Here is a 14,028-nt window from a genome sequence, read left to right on the forward strand (position 1 = left end):
ATGTCTGTGTGTTATGTTGGTCTTTGTTCACTTCTTCTGATTTACTTATATGTGTTTTTCCTGAGGGACCAAGTTTGTTTCCCATGTGTTAATTTATTTATTCTCTTATATATATATAGCTAACCATTTTCTTCTGTCTTTACAACTGCAACTTTTTGAGCTCTGGGTCTTTCTGCTTTAATGTTAAATATTTGAAAAGGAAGTGGTATGTTTTCATTCAAATTTGTGGTATTCCTAACTAACTGTTTTCATTGCAATATGTTCCCAAAGCTAACCCTTATTTGTTTTGTCCTTGCAGACTCAGTTCTTCTAGTTTTGTTTTGCTTCTAAGTCTTCCTATTTCTTCGGAATATCTCAGTACAAAACAGCGGTATGTATTCATTCGAATTTGCTTTGCTCCTTGTTTTAATTTGTTTTGATTTTGTAACTACTATTTCCATGGTCTCCAAGTAATGCGATTGGTGAAGGCAGTGCCATATGAGTCGTGCATTTTTTCGTTAAGATTCATGCCTTCTTCTTGCCCTTAATATTCTTACTATCTTCTTATACATTAGTTAGTTTTACTGCATTAATAATAAGTTTGAAGTAGTTGCACTTTATAGTTTTCACCCGTTTACTAAATTTTCCCTACCTTAACGTCCACTTAGAGAAAACCAAACAAATTCATCAGCGAAACTAAAAACTATTTAATGCTCCAGTTTGCCAACTATGTAGGGATTACAATTGACACGATAGAAACAGGGTTCCCTCTCGTCCCTCCTTTTCCACTCTCGGTGTTTTAATACCCAATGGAAGTAGTAGAGGAAGGTTTACCCGTACAACTGCACCAAATTGATAGGTTCTTTGGTATATTTTATAGTCGTCGGAATCAACATGCTCCCCTACCACGTGCTCCCCTACCAACTACTACTCGACTGCGCCTTCATAATCATTGGCCACGTAACTCTTTCGCCCAAATTTCAACATACCTTAGCAGGTTAAACTGCCTACTAGAAATTGCATATCCAACTACTCGAAGACGTACAATTTGTTCTGGCCGTACTTCTTTCCAGCGTCTAAGGGTGCTACCATCTCAACCACAGAGTTCTATGCATATTCATAGGATACCTGATCAGCCAGAATCCTCTAGAAGTAATCACATGGTTAGAAACTATGAAGGAATCTCTTCAGCAAGGGAAAGGGTCAATGATCTAGATGAAAATAGCCCACTCATGGAATAGGTTCATAGAGTAGGTAATCATGCAGAAAATTCTTTGCCAAGGGAGATTGTATCTGATTTAGCTGAAAATGCACAGTCTATTCGATGGGTTGACAATCTACCAAATCAGGTAGCGACTTCAAGAGGTTATGATATGGTTGGAAGTCAAGAAGATCAATCTTTGCAACTGGATATTGTATCTAATTCTGATTCAGCCGATAATTGCCCGCTCATTCAGTGGCTCCGTAATCCAAGGGTTGCAAGCCCAATTGATAATACTTGCCTAACACCATTTCATGCAGAACCTTCAAGCTGTTATTCTTTGCAGAGACATTACATTTCTAATCACGATGACATCTCCCTCCGAAGGCAAACGGTGGAGCAAAATTGGGCTAAAAATACTGCTAAAAAAAAAGAGCTTGTGCAAAACAAACAAGTGAGCAACGTGCATCGACACAGTCAGTTGATAGTTCTAGAAGAAAAGAAGCATGCATTGGCCAAACCTCTGAGTTGAAAGATACTTATCGTGGCCTAGACACTGCTCGTGGATTGCAAATGGATGAAGTGCGACATTCCAGACAAGCTCTACGTAGAGCTAGTCAAAGAACATCATTTGAAAGGCAAAACCCTATTGAAAGGATTGTTCAAAATGCCCTCAATGCGTTCCGTAAAGGAGTTGTTGGGCGAAAAGTTGCACGTCAAGCAATTGCCCATCAAATAGTGGTTATTGCTCGTCATAGAGTTATTTCGCAGAGCGATCAAAGCCTTCCTGGTGTTCAAGTTATGGTGGGTGACGACAATATCCGTGAAAGCCCTAATCTACCACCTACTATGGACGACTGCATACCACTCTCCAACGCACAAGTCTTTCGGAGATCATGCAATGATATTTCATAGGTCAATTGTCCTCTATGCAAAAGAAAATTTCCCAATCTACAAATTTCTGTAGGTATTTGCTTTTCTTTGTATATTTTGTTAGAATATGTTTGTATTAAGTGAGGACCTCACCTATAATAACAAAGAATGCTGCAGGTATTTGTACCACTTGCAAGTTGGATAACTGGGCCAACCCTGACGCTGACATGTTTAGTGTTAACAATTCAATGGATCCGGGCATTGTGCCTCTGGAACTGTCTCGTTTGTCCCATCTAGAAAGAATTCTCATTGCCAGGGTGCACCCCATGATGTCTGTGTATCGTGTTAGGGGTCAACAATACAAGTACAGTGGTAATGTCATAAATTTTGCCCAAGATGTCAATCTGATTGCCACTGTTCTGCCATTCAAGCTCACTGATTTATCTGCACTTCTTGTGGTTAATAGAGGGGGACCACATGCAAGCAAGGAATTCCGTGTTCGGCGAGAATTTGTTCGCATAGCATTAGTTTGGTTGAAAACTTATCATCGGTACTATAATGATATAATTATTGACAATGGAACTATAAAAGGACTACCTGTAGATGGACAACCTGAAGACATACCACAGATGTGCCACCCTATGGAAGATATCGAAAATGGAGTTTCTACCATACCGGGGGAAGCAAATGAAGATGAGGGACCACCTGAATTGCATAACCAGGATTTGCACATTGACGAGTTTCATGCTGTTGGAACCATTTCTATTGCGGTACAACCCAATCAACAAGCACGCCTCCAAAGGGCATTCAAAGTACCAAATGTAGATCAAACTAATGTTCATATGCCTTTTACAACTCACATCATTGATGAGTTCTCAACCCCTGGATATGTTGCTATGGCATTTCCAACTTTGTCTCCTTACGATGATGTTGATCTACGACAAGCTCACCAGCGAAAAGTCAATCTATTGCCGTACTTCCAATATCTTATGAAATATCATGATGGGCGTTTTGCTAAAGATTCGAGATTCCGCTACTTTTCTTGGAACTCTCTTTCAAGGTGGCAGACACTTTCTTTAAGTGATGTTTTTGTCAGGAAAAATCTCGGGGATGTTGAGTTGTTAATTGAAGAAATTTGAAATATGGTTTCGTCCGGCGACAAGCAAGTAGCTAATCGTGTCTCTTACTTTGCTAACAACATACATGGTACCCGATCTTATTAGTATACAAGATTGAAAGAACTGGCTGCCATGGTTAAACAGTTAGGTGCACCAGCGCTGCTGACATGCAATGGCCAGACTTGTTTCGTATTTTAGATTCTTCTAATGATCTTGAAAGGATGTCTCCTTTAGATTAAAGAAAGGGACGCACAAAGTTAATTAATGATAACCCAAATGTTGTCGCTTGGGTCATTCAGGCAAGGGTGGAATTCTTCTTCCGGGATTATTTACGAGATGAGTTCTCTGTGGTTGATCATTGGTATCGGTTTGAGTAGAAAAATTGTGGTAGTGGTCATATTCATGGATTTCTTTGGTTATCAGATGCTCCAGATGTTACTAAGATTGGTACAAGTGCTATAAATAGAGCTAATGTCATTGAATATTTTGATAGACTTGTTTGCACTATGAATCCAGACCCAAACATGCATGTCTAGAAATATGCAACAACATCTTTGTGCGTTTGCCACTCGACTTACAACTTGATACAAACAAAGATGACTATGTTTCATTGGTCAATTGGGTCATGCGACACTCTATATGTGGAAGTCATTGTTTGCACTTACACAAAGCAACAAAACAAATGGTATGTCGCTTTAGATACCCATTTGATGTAATTGGTCAATCGAAGATTGAAGAAGACCCTCCCAATAGTAACATGTATCGGTTTTTAAGGCACCGGAATGATGAACTTGTGTGTTCCCACAATCGAAAGATTTTGCCAACCTGGCGTGCAAACATTAATTGGTCACATGTCCTTTCAGTGCAATCTGTTGTAAATTACATTGCTAAATACGCTGCAAAATCTGAACCAGCCTCAAAAAGTTTCAGAGATACTTTCCAAGAAATTGTTGAAGATTTTCGTCGACCCTATCAAAATGCAAAATCTGCTTCCAAGCGCCTACTTATGAAAAGTGTCTCTGAAAAAGATATTTCTACCCAAGAAGTATGTCACTTGCTAATAGGGTACCCATTGACATGATCATCGAGAAAGTTTGTACTCTTAAATGTAAGCGAGAAGAGCATGCTAGCATCAATTGTATGACGTAGAAGAGTGGATGACGATGATGAAATTGTTGGAACAGATCCAACCTTTGTAGGAAAATATAGGCAACGACCTTCTTGCTATGAAAATACTTCCCTCCTCAATATGGCAAAGAGTCATTACTATAAGCAAAAGGTTTGGCACACATCTCGAGTGGCCGTAGTTGTGTGTTTGGTTCCGGAGCTAGACGGTGACATCCTACCAGACATTGAAAAATGGGAATCATTTTGTCATCAACAAGTCTTAATTCATCACCATTATTGAACTTTTGAAGAAGCTAAAAGAGAATTTGCATTGTGGTCTGAAAGATACTATGACTTGTGTTTCGAAGCCGCTCATGAGATTATTCTTCCAGAACCGATAGATGAAGAGTTTGAAGATGGTATTGAGGTAGAGTTTGGTACTGAAGACTTACTTCGGGATGAGTGGATGATGGCAGTAGCAATGGGGCCCATGTTTGTCCTTGGGGAAAATGTGGAATTAGGAAGGAGAGACTTCGACATTTCACACGATTGGGCTGAAGGTTTACACTAATATCCAAATATTGAAATTGATCAAAAATTTGTGCATACTCTGCGTTGTGGTAATGAACTAAATAATGAACTTCAACCCGTTGTATCAAATAATGACTTATCTCATGAACAAAGAGTTGCTCACGATATGGTTGTTAAAGCACTACAAGATGGAGCATTTATTCGCTTAATTGTTTGTGGGGGAGCAGGCACAGGAAAGTCCACTCTCATAAATGCAATTGTGTATTCAGTTACTGTATTTTTCAGAACAAACAAAGCAATACATGTCATGGCTCCTACTGGAGTTGCCACTTTTAATATTGGAGGTGCAACCATCCATCATGAATTCGCTATCACTATAGAACAGAAAGGTGTTAAAGAAACTTCCAAAAAGATTGAAGGTGATCAATGTCGACGTATGCAGGAAGACTTTAAAGACACCAAACTTATCATTATCGATGAGTACAACATGGTCGGAAGAAGTATGCTTGCAAATATTGACCAGCATTGTCAAGATATTTTCGTAAAGAACAAGTCATTTGGTAATGTATCAATTATCCTCATTGGTGATATGCGTCAATTACCTCCTGTATGTGACAGTGCATTATATGTCCAAGGTGGGTCTATTAAAAAACAACATGGTGGAATTGTGTATTTTAGTTTCGAGAAATATGTTCAGTTATCACATATAAGCAGGAGATGAGCAAGCATCATTCCGAGAAGCACTGTTCAGACTCAGTAATAGAACTTCCACCGTCAGTGATTGGCAATTATTTCTAACTTGAGATATTTCCTCCCTCAATATGGAAGAGATTAGCACCTTCAAAGATGTTTTACGTCTATTTCTGACAAAACAGCCTGCACATGATTACAATCTCACCCGACTAATTGAGCTTGGAAAACCAATTGCTCAAATTGTCTCAAAAAATAATTATGATACCGCTACCAAGGCTTCATCAGATGATGCAAAAGGCTTGGAGAAAGTTTTGTGTCTATCCCTTGGTGCACGTGTTATGCTTCGTTCAAACCTTGCCACAACAAATGGACTGATTAATGGTGCAATGGGCACTATTGTGGATATTGTTTATAGAGATGGTTGCAGATCACCGGAAAATATACCTATTGTTGTTATGGTAGACTTTGACCACTATCATGGTGCTAGATTCCGTCCAAATTCTAATACAATACCAATTACTCCACAAACATCTCATTAGAAGACAGGTGATGCTTCGTGCTAGCGCATTCAAGTTCCTCTTGTACTATGTTGGGCTATAACAATTCACAAAAGTCAGGGGCTCACTCTTGATCGGGCTGTGGTTGATATTAGTAAAAGGGAAAGCCTCGGTTTGACTTTTGTTGCTTTGTCTCGCACAAGAAAGTTGTGTGATCTAGCATTTAGCCCTATGTTCTCTTTGGAGAGACTTCAAAAGATTGGAAAATGTGTTGGTTTTAGAGGCCGATTGCAAGAAGCCATATGTTCTCTTTGGAGAGACTTCAAAATATTGGAAAATGTGTTGGTTTTAGAGGCCGATTGCAAGAAAAGAATCGTTTGTTGCACTTGTCTGCTTCAACCATTTAATGTTCTTGGAAAATCATATCGTTGAAATGTTAATTTATTGTTTTAATCTTGGTATGTAGTATTCATCTTTCTAACTTTATTTCTATTTATATTGTTTGCAAATTCACTTCATCAAGATGTTTTATATTTCTCATAAATGAATATCTAATGTCGTTATCATGATTAATTTTGTTGTTTGGATTTATGTAGGTTCTTCCACAAGTAATGTATAGGAGGACATTTTTTGATGGTTGTTGCAGATGGATTTTGTCACTTCAGCTACTGCCTTTTATAGTTGTTTGGACTTTTGCTAACCCCCTCTCTGTGCCTTTTGAGTTGAGTTGAGCAGTTTGTAAAGTAAATAATTGTGCAACTTGTTATATGTATAGTATTTTAGAACCTTTGGGGTGTTGTTACTTTGGTTCGATGTTGTTACTTTGGTTCTTCTGATTCTTCAAATGCATGTTTCTACATATGACATGTTTAATGATTTCTAGATATGATAGGTTTTTATGATTTAATATTGAAAATACAAACGAGACTATCAAAATTTTCATTCATAAAATATGTGTTATGATTTTTCTACATGGAGAATGTAATATTTGCTTCTAAAGTAAATAACTGTATAACTTGTTATATGTATAGTGTTTTAAAACCTTCGGGATGCTACTTTAGTTTTCTGATGGTGTTGTATATATGTATTTTTTGTTCTTCAAATAACAAATAACAAAAACATGTTTCTTTGGAATGACAGGTTTTGTGATTTAATGTTTAAAATATAGAGAAGATTTTGCCAAAAATTCTGTTCTTATCCATTTGGAGAATGTAATAATTGCTTTAAAATTAAATGTATGTTGATAGGATATTATGTGACTTAGCTCCAAACATAAAAGGCTCCATTGGGGTGCCCATCGTAATGCATGGCTATTTAACAAGGAAAATTCCCGCAAATACTAGCTTCTTTAATTGTTAGGATAATGGTCTACTACTTCACATTTACCGCACACATAATTATTGATAGATAATTCTGTGTACGTGCTAAAGCGTTACACATGTTAATACACGACTATTGGTTCAAGTACGCAATAAAATAACCATAGCAAAAAGATTTAATCAATATTGTTACACTTGAATAAACTAGACAATGATACAGTCTATTTTTCTTAATTTATCTGTCTAATTATCAAAAAATTAATCAAGTCGTGGAAATAAATAAATAAATATAATATATATAAAAAAAGATAGCCAAATAAATGATATACTAGGCTCATGCCCCCACTGCAATGCAGTATACTAGTATATATACTAAATATGAAATACATCTGTGTTCGAAAAGACTAGTGGAGGAGGCATGTGTCTGACATTCGCAAATGCCCATTTTGCCAAAATATGGGCCTCCCTATTAGATGTTCTAGGGATCCATTTACATATAAACTTCCTGAAACTAATACTAAGGTTTTGAATAGTATCAGGGCTCATATTATGGTATGAAGATTCATCATCTTCAAAAGCTTTAAGGCAGGAAAGCCATTGGCTTTCAATCGGTATCCCAGCCACTTGGACCTAGAAAGGTATCAGATGAAACTTGATATCTTCTACATTCCTATTTGGTTCCCATTTCTTCACAGAGAAGATATATCCTTGAACTTCCCATGGGCCATTCTCAACAACATATTCTAGATCTTTGATGTTTGTGAAATTAATAGTAAACGTACCATTAGATAATGTGTTTATCTGAAACTGGCCAAAGGTACACCATTGTTCTTGGAGATTTGAGGCTATGCTGCTAAGAGAGATCCATCTCTTACTATAAAACTTTGTTATAGCAGTTGACTCCCATTCCTTCATATAGTCATCACTTAATCTGTTTAGCTCAGCTTCTATGGGTACTTTAGAGAAGATAAGCTTTTCTAATAACTCATCCTGTAGATCTTCTATTGCTTGTTTAGTTTTTCTGTCATGTGGAGTTATATCCTCACTTTCCATTTTGATTGTTGGGTTAGCTTATGGATCTGAACTTTACTCCGATTCAAAGATGTGTGGAGTTTGTTTTATGTATTTGTGAGTGATTTTATGTGATATGTTTTGGAGGAGGCTGGTGGATTTAGATGGGTTTTTTTATAAGGTTTTGCGGTTTTTTAGGGGTTGCTCTGCTTTTTGCTGCAAATAAACTTTAAAAGTATGTTGTGTAATGTTTTGTAAAAATCGAAAAATCCGAATGTTAAAGTGACTAGAACGGATTCATATATGGCTATCCATACTCACAAGGATGGCTCTTTTATTGTGTCAGAAAGGATGGTGAGTTTGACTGCCTATTTTCGTTAATGAATCTGACCACCGCCTATTTTATGTTCTCTTTTATATACTTCTTCTGAAATTTATTAAATGTCTAATATGTTGTCATGATAGGAAAGAATCAAGGCTATAATTGAGGATGACCCTGCTAGCATAAACTTGGACCTAGACCATGATCCAGTTGCTCAAGTGTGTGGCCCTGATAAATTTGGTCGAGTGCTGGGTATGAGTGTTGGCATATCAAAGACATCCCTTGCATCATTAGCTCCTGCTAAATAGCAGCTTTGCCAACAAAAGCAACAACACTCAATGCTCGAAGAGCGGTTTGGAAGTTTGGAGCGACAAATGGTCACCCTCACCAAGATCTTGCTGGAGACAAGAAAAGAAGTGGCAAGTCAGCAATCACATAGAAGGATCGTTGTAGATTCATCAGCGACGTCAAATGTATGATTTTAATGTGAGACATTGTGCCTAGGGGCTTAAGCTAATTTATGAGATAACTAAATCGTGGTTTTGTCATTGTTAACTTATTGCTTGTAGGCGAGGGATCCAACACGTTCACAATCACATGGTGATTCTTATTTTTTTTTTGGAAAAACTTAGAGGTTAAAGGTACCTCAACCTTTATAGATCATGGCCTCAAATACAAAGTACCTTTACAGTCCATTTCCACTATTGTAGCTAGCTTTTGGTCTAGAGGAGGACTATAAATTACAAAATTGTCAACTTGTGACTTACATACCCGAGCCAGGTAATCCGCTACCTGGTTACATTCCCTTAAGGCATGATCTACTATGAATACATCAAACATACTACATGTCCTAGTGATAGCAACAACTACATTTAAGCAATACCATGGTGGTTGCTCAGATCCTCTCATGATGCAAACCACTCGTAAGGAATCAGATCGTGCATATAGCCTCCTGATGCCAAGTTCTACTGCAAGCCTCAACCCTTCTACCATTGCTTTTAATTCCTGAAATAGGACTGAGTTGTGTTTTGAGCTCCCACAGTATGCCATAATCATATCCCCATGATTTGTTTTTATAGAGGCACCATATCCATTAGAAGAGGAAGTCACTGAACCATCTGTATTCAACACACAAATACCATCTTGTTCCTTTTCCCACCGACACCATCTATGAACTCTTGTGACAAATTCCACATCAATATCTAACACTTTAGTAATACGTCTCACTTCAGAAGAGTCATTGGTCTTTTCCAGGACTTGCTGTAAGTACAACTTTATAGAATTGAAGAGGTTGGAACTAACCTCTTCATGACTTTTACTCCCATTCTTTTTTAGTCTGTAATTTCTCTCAATCCATATGGCATGTACTGTAGCACATCAAAGTTTTCCAAATCTCAGATTTAACTGAGTTGGTTCTACATTGCCTGAAGATATAGTACCACTTGGTGTGAGAGCCCTGAACACCTCCTTCCATCCCCATAGCTCTCTTTACGGCCATCCATACTTATAGAGGGATGGAATTATGTGAATTGATTAACATGCATTGAGATGTTGTTTCCAAGGGAAGGGCAACAAGGGCAAATATAATTCTTGATGCAACTCTGGATACCCCAATGGACATTTACAACGTCCGTGCATGCCTTGTCATTGACCGCACTGAGTGCTTATTTGGATCCAAAAGAACATTCGGGGAGCTATACCTTCCTACAGCAGTCAAATGGCGGAAGGATTTTACTCATTTTCTTTAGGTACGGTATTCTATTTGTCTGCATTATCATTTCTTTACTTCTTGTGTTTGTGTGTGTATGACATGTCTTTACTTCTTGTGTTTGTGTGTGTATGACTTGTCTTTACTTCTTGTGTGTGTGTATGACTAGTATTTTTTTCTTTTCTTTTAGTCTTGAACCATGCGACACATATTTATTACTAAAAAATACCGATTAAACATTGAAATAACTGGTATAGGAATTAACCTCCTGTCTTCAGGGAAGGGTATTTAGAAACATTGTGGGAAATACAAATAGATGTGGCGATAGAGTTAAAGCAGGGATGGATGAAATGACTCACCCCATATCTCAAAGTTCTATTGTAGAGAGTGACGAGACTAGAAAAAAGCCTAACAACATAGTCTGTGGGGTTTTATAACTTGGGGTTTTGGTTCTAATTTGAAGCATTGTTTGTTTGTTTGATTATTCAGTGGTGGGTGTTCCTGAAAATGAGGAAAAGGGTTGAACTTGGATAGAAAAGTGCTGACTTTAGGATAAGTGTGGAAAAATGGATTTATGGCTAGTTGCAGCAGCAGCAGCTAGTGCTGGATATGTAGCTAAGTATTTATAGAAATCAAAAGAGAATGATAAATTAGAAAGTCTTAAAACCTAGATTAATCAAAGATCGAACTAGTATCAGCAACAACAACGGGCTGATACAGCAGTCAAGGTATAATAAGATTAATAATAATAATGAGGAGAGAAATAATGATACGGTGGCACGACAGCCACCACCGGTACAGATGCAATAGATGAAGACGACACAATAGCATCACCTGCAAGAATTAATGTGTCAATCAATCTCAATGCAATTTACAAGACTCGACAGTACTGAATTAGGAACAAGCATTGTTCCAAAGATACATTTCTGAATTAGGAACAAGCATTATTTTTGAGAATGTGATTCAATGGTGTTATGTGATGTCTTTTTTGTTTAAGACTGTGATTGCTACATCATGTGATTATTAAGCCTTTTTCCAATCATAGCTAACTTCCAATGAAGTTTATGTAACAACTCAACTGCTAGTGCTATTAAGGGTTAATAGACTGTAAGAGATGGAATAGATACTGTCTTAAGAAAACTTTGTAAGATTGCCAAATTCTATGTTTTTGTCTATTCTGGACTTCTGCATTATCACTGAAGTGCATGGAATATAGGTTGGACGAATTGATATAGTATGTATACATTTTCATAAGTCTAGATTGACTCGTCTGATTCGTTCATTTTAATTTTTGTTGGGGTTGTCAGAGTTATATTCTTCGTGACGTATGTTGATTATAAGTGGTTTGCTGACTATTTTCTAACAAGTATGTGCTACTGATTCCTTAGGATGTTGAGTTTCTTTTTTTCTTGTTTTACTTACGTGGATGTTGTGGCGGTATTTAGAATGATCATTTTTTTTTCCTGATTATTCAATTTGAGTTTATAAGACTTGATTCTAGTGATTAGTATATACAGTGTTTTGTACTCCCCTAGAATTTGATTTGCAATTGACGAGTCTCTTTGGCCTTTCTGTTGTGCTAGGAAAGTCACTTCCTATCCAATTTCACCCTTTACACCAATAAATTAGACTGTTGTATCGGATAGCTAGGGTTTCAAGACATTCTAATTTATTCGTAATAGAACTGGGCAATGAGTTTATAGGGAAGCCCTCCTCTCCTTATACGTAAGTCAGTGAGTTTAATTATTAGTTCTATTCTATAAGATGGACAACATAAAAATGTACGTTGGGAGAGTAAGAGAAGTGCAGTAAGAATGGGATCATTCCCAATTAGCTTGCTACATAGAACTTTAGCACCCCCATCCAAGTGTTATGGGGGCCTTTGGTCATATCTGTTTGTCTCAAACCTTGAGTTGGCTTACAGATTACGTATCTAATTTTGGGGTATGCCATCTCGCATTAATCAATAATACTAGGACGTAATAGAGCATAATAAATATTTATGTCGATTTTGTTGATCGATAATACTTGTGTGTAGTCTTGTATTTGTGTTTACATTTGTTTATGAAATGATTCATTTTCATTTTGTTCCAGGGAGATGCTAATAGTGCAGTTGATAGGCTTTGGCATAAAAAGAAGCTCGAAGTTGGACAACAGTAAGATTCACTTATTGGAGGAGTGTCACTATTTTCTGTTTTGTTTCTATGGATGGAATATCCTCAACTTTTTAGGAACTTAGTACCATTTAATGACTAAATGTTTTGGTTGAGTTTTCTTATCTTTTATGGACAGCAGAAAGATGTCAAATCCTTTTGTTGGTTGGTACTTGGTAGTTCTATGTGCTAGTTGTATTTTCTTTTCTAGTTTGTGAAACTTGCATGTAGGGGACAATCTGTCTCTAGCCTTTTTAGGTATGAACTTTTTGGAACTATTGTCAGTTTTTGGGCTTGTTAAGTGATGTGGGAGCATGGACCCATTATTCACTTTGTTATAGTTTGGGCTTCTATAGAGATTTTGTGTTAGGATATAAATTGATCCAATTGAATGGGCATATACGTTATCGGTATGTAGGCTTTGTTCTTATTTGGGCTTCTACAAAGATTTTGGGCTAAGGAAGAATTGGGCTCAATTGACCTGGACTAGGCTTTGTTCTGATTTGGGCTTTTACAGAGATTTTGGGCTAAGAAAGAATTGGTATCAATTGACCTGGACTGGGCTTTGTCTGTATGTAGTAGGCTTTGTTAGGCCATGATTTAGTAGATTTTTGGCGATTTAGCATATTTTGGGCTAGGGGCATTTTTTGGCCCTAATTCGGCCTATTTTTTTTTTAAAAAATAATAAAATAAAAAACGACACTTGTCAAGTGTTGTAGAAAAAAAAATACTGCAAAAAAAATGGGTCACCATACGACACCTAAAAGTCTTTTTTTTCAGAAAAACGATGCATCTGTCATGTCCTTTTTCAATAGATATGGTGTAGTGTGTAATCAATATTCAAACATAGGAACCTCTCTGGTTTGAAAGACAAAGGATCATCCCAAAAAACTGGATCCCTTCCAATTGCCCAAACATTAACAAGAATTTGTGTGTCTTTGGGTACTGAATATCATATCCCATAAACATTGTATCTTCCATAGCCCTTCGAGGTATTAATAGAGGTATTGGAGGATGCAACCTTAACATTTCCTTCTCTACAACCTGCAAATAGTGTAGGCGAGCTTCCAACATCAACTTCTTCCATCTTCTTGTTCTAAACCAGTACTTGGTCTAGTTCAGCTTGGACATTTCTCATTATACTGGGGTTACCAAGAAGCTCCGTCAATGCCCATTCTATGGTGCTGGTGGTTGTATTTGTAGATGCTACAAACAGTTCACTTAAAAAAATAATGAAGAAGAATGGGACTATATTTAGTTAGAAATTATACTTCATACTATAACAATGCATTAAAAAACAAAATTGATATGTATTAAATCGTAAAATAGGCAGACTGAAGCATGATCTCATCAAGATTATATAAATCAGGAACGAGTATTACTCAATGTTATCCTTAAATACATGCCAATTGGAGTAAATGTTGTGGAAGGGAAAGAGCTAGAAGACTTCTGTGACACCCCAAAATATATTTCCAGCTATTAGCCGGCCAGTCTAACTTCTAATAATATATCTTGA

At 37.0% G+C, this 14,028-nt stretch overlaps 3 protein-coding genes across 3 annotated transcripts; 2 read left to right on the plus strand and 1 right to left on the minus strand.

Annotated features, from left to right (window-relative positions):
* Positions 1-2,280: 2,280 nt before the first annotated feature.
* LOC147482658 (uncharacterized) lies at positions 2,281-3,192 on the plus strand. Its single transcript, XM_086579377.1, has one exon. The coding sequence runs from the start codon at positions 2,281-2,283 to the stop codon at positions 3,190-3,192; it is 912 nt and encodes a 303-aa protein (XP_086435503.1).
* A 1,783-nt stretch (positions 3,193-4,975) lies between these two features.
* On the plus strand, positions 4,976-8,959 carry LOC147482659 (ATP-dependent DNA helicase PIF1-like). Its single transcript, XM_086579378.1, has 5 exons — positions 4,976-5,444; positions 5,524-5,582; positions 5,685-5,960; positions 6,596-6,607; positions 8,795-8,959. Exons 1-5 carry the CDS (start codon positions 4,976-4,978, stop codon positions 8,957-8,959), a joined length of 981 nt encoding a protein of 326 aa, XP_086435504.1.
* A 352-nt stretch (positions 8,960-9,311) lies between these two features.
* LOC147482660 (uncharacterized) lies at positions 9,312-10,149 on the minus strand. Its single transcript, XM_086579379.1, has 3 exons — positions 10,116-10,149; positions 9,954-10,018; positions 9,312-9,911 (listed from the first exon to the last, which is right to left on the minus strand). The coding sequence occupies exons 1-3, from the start codon at positions 10,147-10,149 to the stop codon at positions 9,312-9,314; spliced, it is 699 nt and encodes a 232-aa protein (XP_086435505.1).
* Between the last annotated feature and the right edge of the window lie 3,879 nt (positions 10,150-14,028).

This window comes from Coptis chinensis, chromosome 8, assembly GCF_015680905.1.
Source record: "Coptis chinensis isolate HL-2020 chromosome 8, ASM1568090v1, whole genome shotgun sequence".
NCBI lineage: Eukaryota > Viridiplantae > Streptophyta > Magnoliopsida > Ranunculales > Ranunculaceae > Coptis > Coptis chinensis.

Coding starts and splice junctions, on each gene's coding strand:
- LOC147482658 (XM_086579377.1), top strand. CDS start 2,281: ATGTTTAGTGTTAACAATTCAATGGATCCGGGCATTGTGCCTCTGGAA.
- LOC147482659 (XM_086579378.1), top strand. CDS start 4,976: ATGGTTGTTAAAGCACTACAAGATGGAGCATTTATTCGCTTAATTGTT. Junction 5,445..5,523: donor CAGTGCATTATATGTCCAAG/GTGGGTCTATTA, acceptor ACATATAAGCAG/GAGATGAGCAAGCATCATTC. Junction 5,583..5,684: donor TCAGTAATAGAACTTCCACC/GTCAGTGATTGG, acceptor CTGACAAAACAG/CCTGCACATGATTACAATCT.
- LOC147482660 (XM_086579379.1), bottom strand. CDS start 10,149: ATGGCCGTAAAGAGAGCTATGGGGATGGAAGGAG. Junction 10,019..10,115: donor AGCTATGGGGATGGAAGGAG/GTGTTCAGGGCT, acceptor GATGTGCTACAG/TACATGCCATATGGATTGAG. Junction 9,912..9,953: donor GGAGTAAAAGTCATGAAGAG/GTTAGTTCCAAC, acceptor TTGTACTTACAG/CAAGTCCTGGAAAAGACCAA.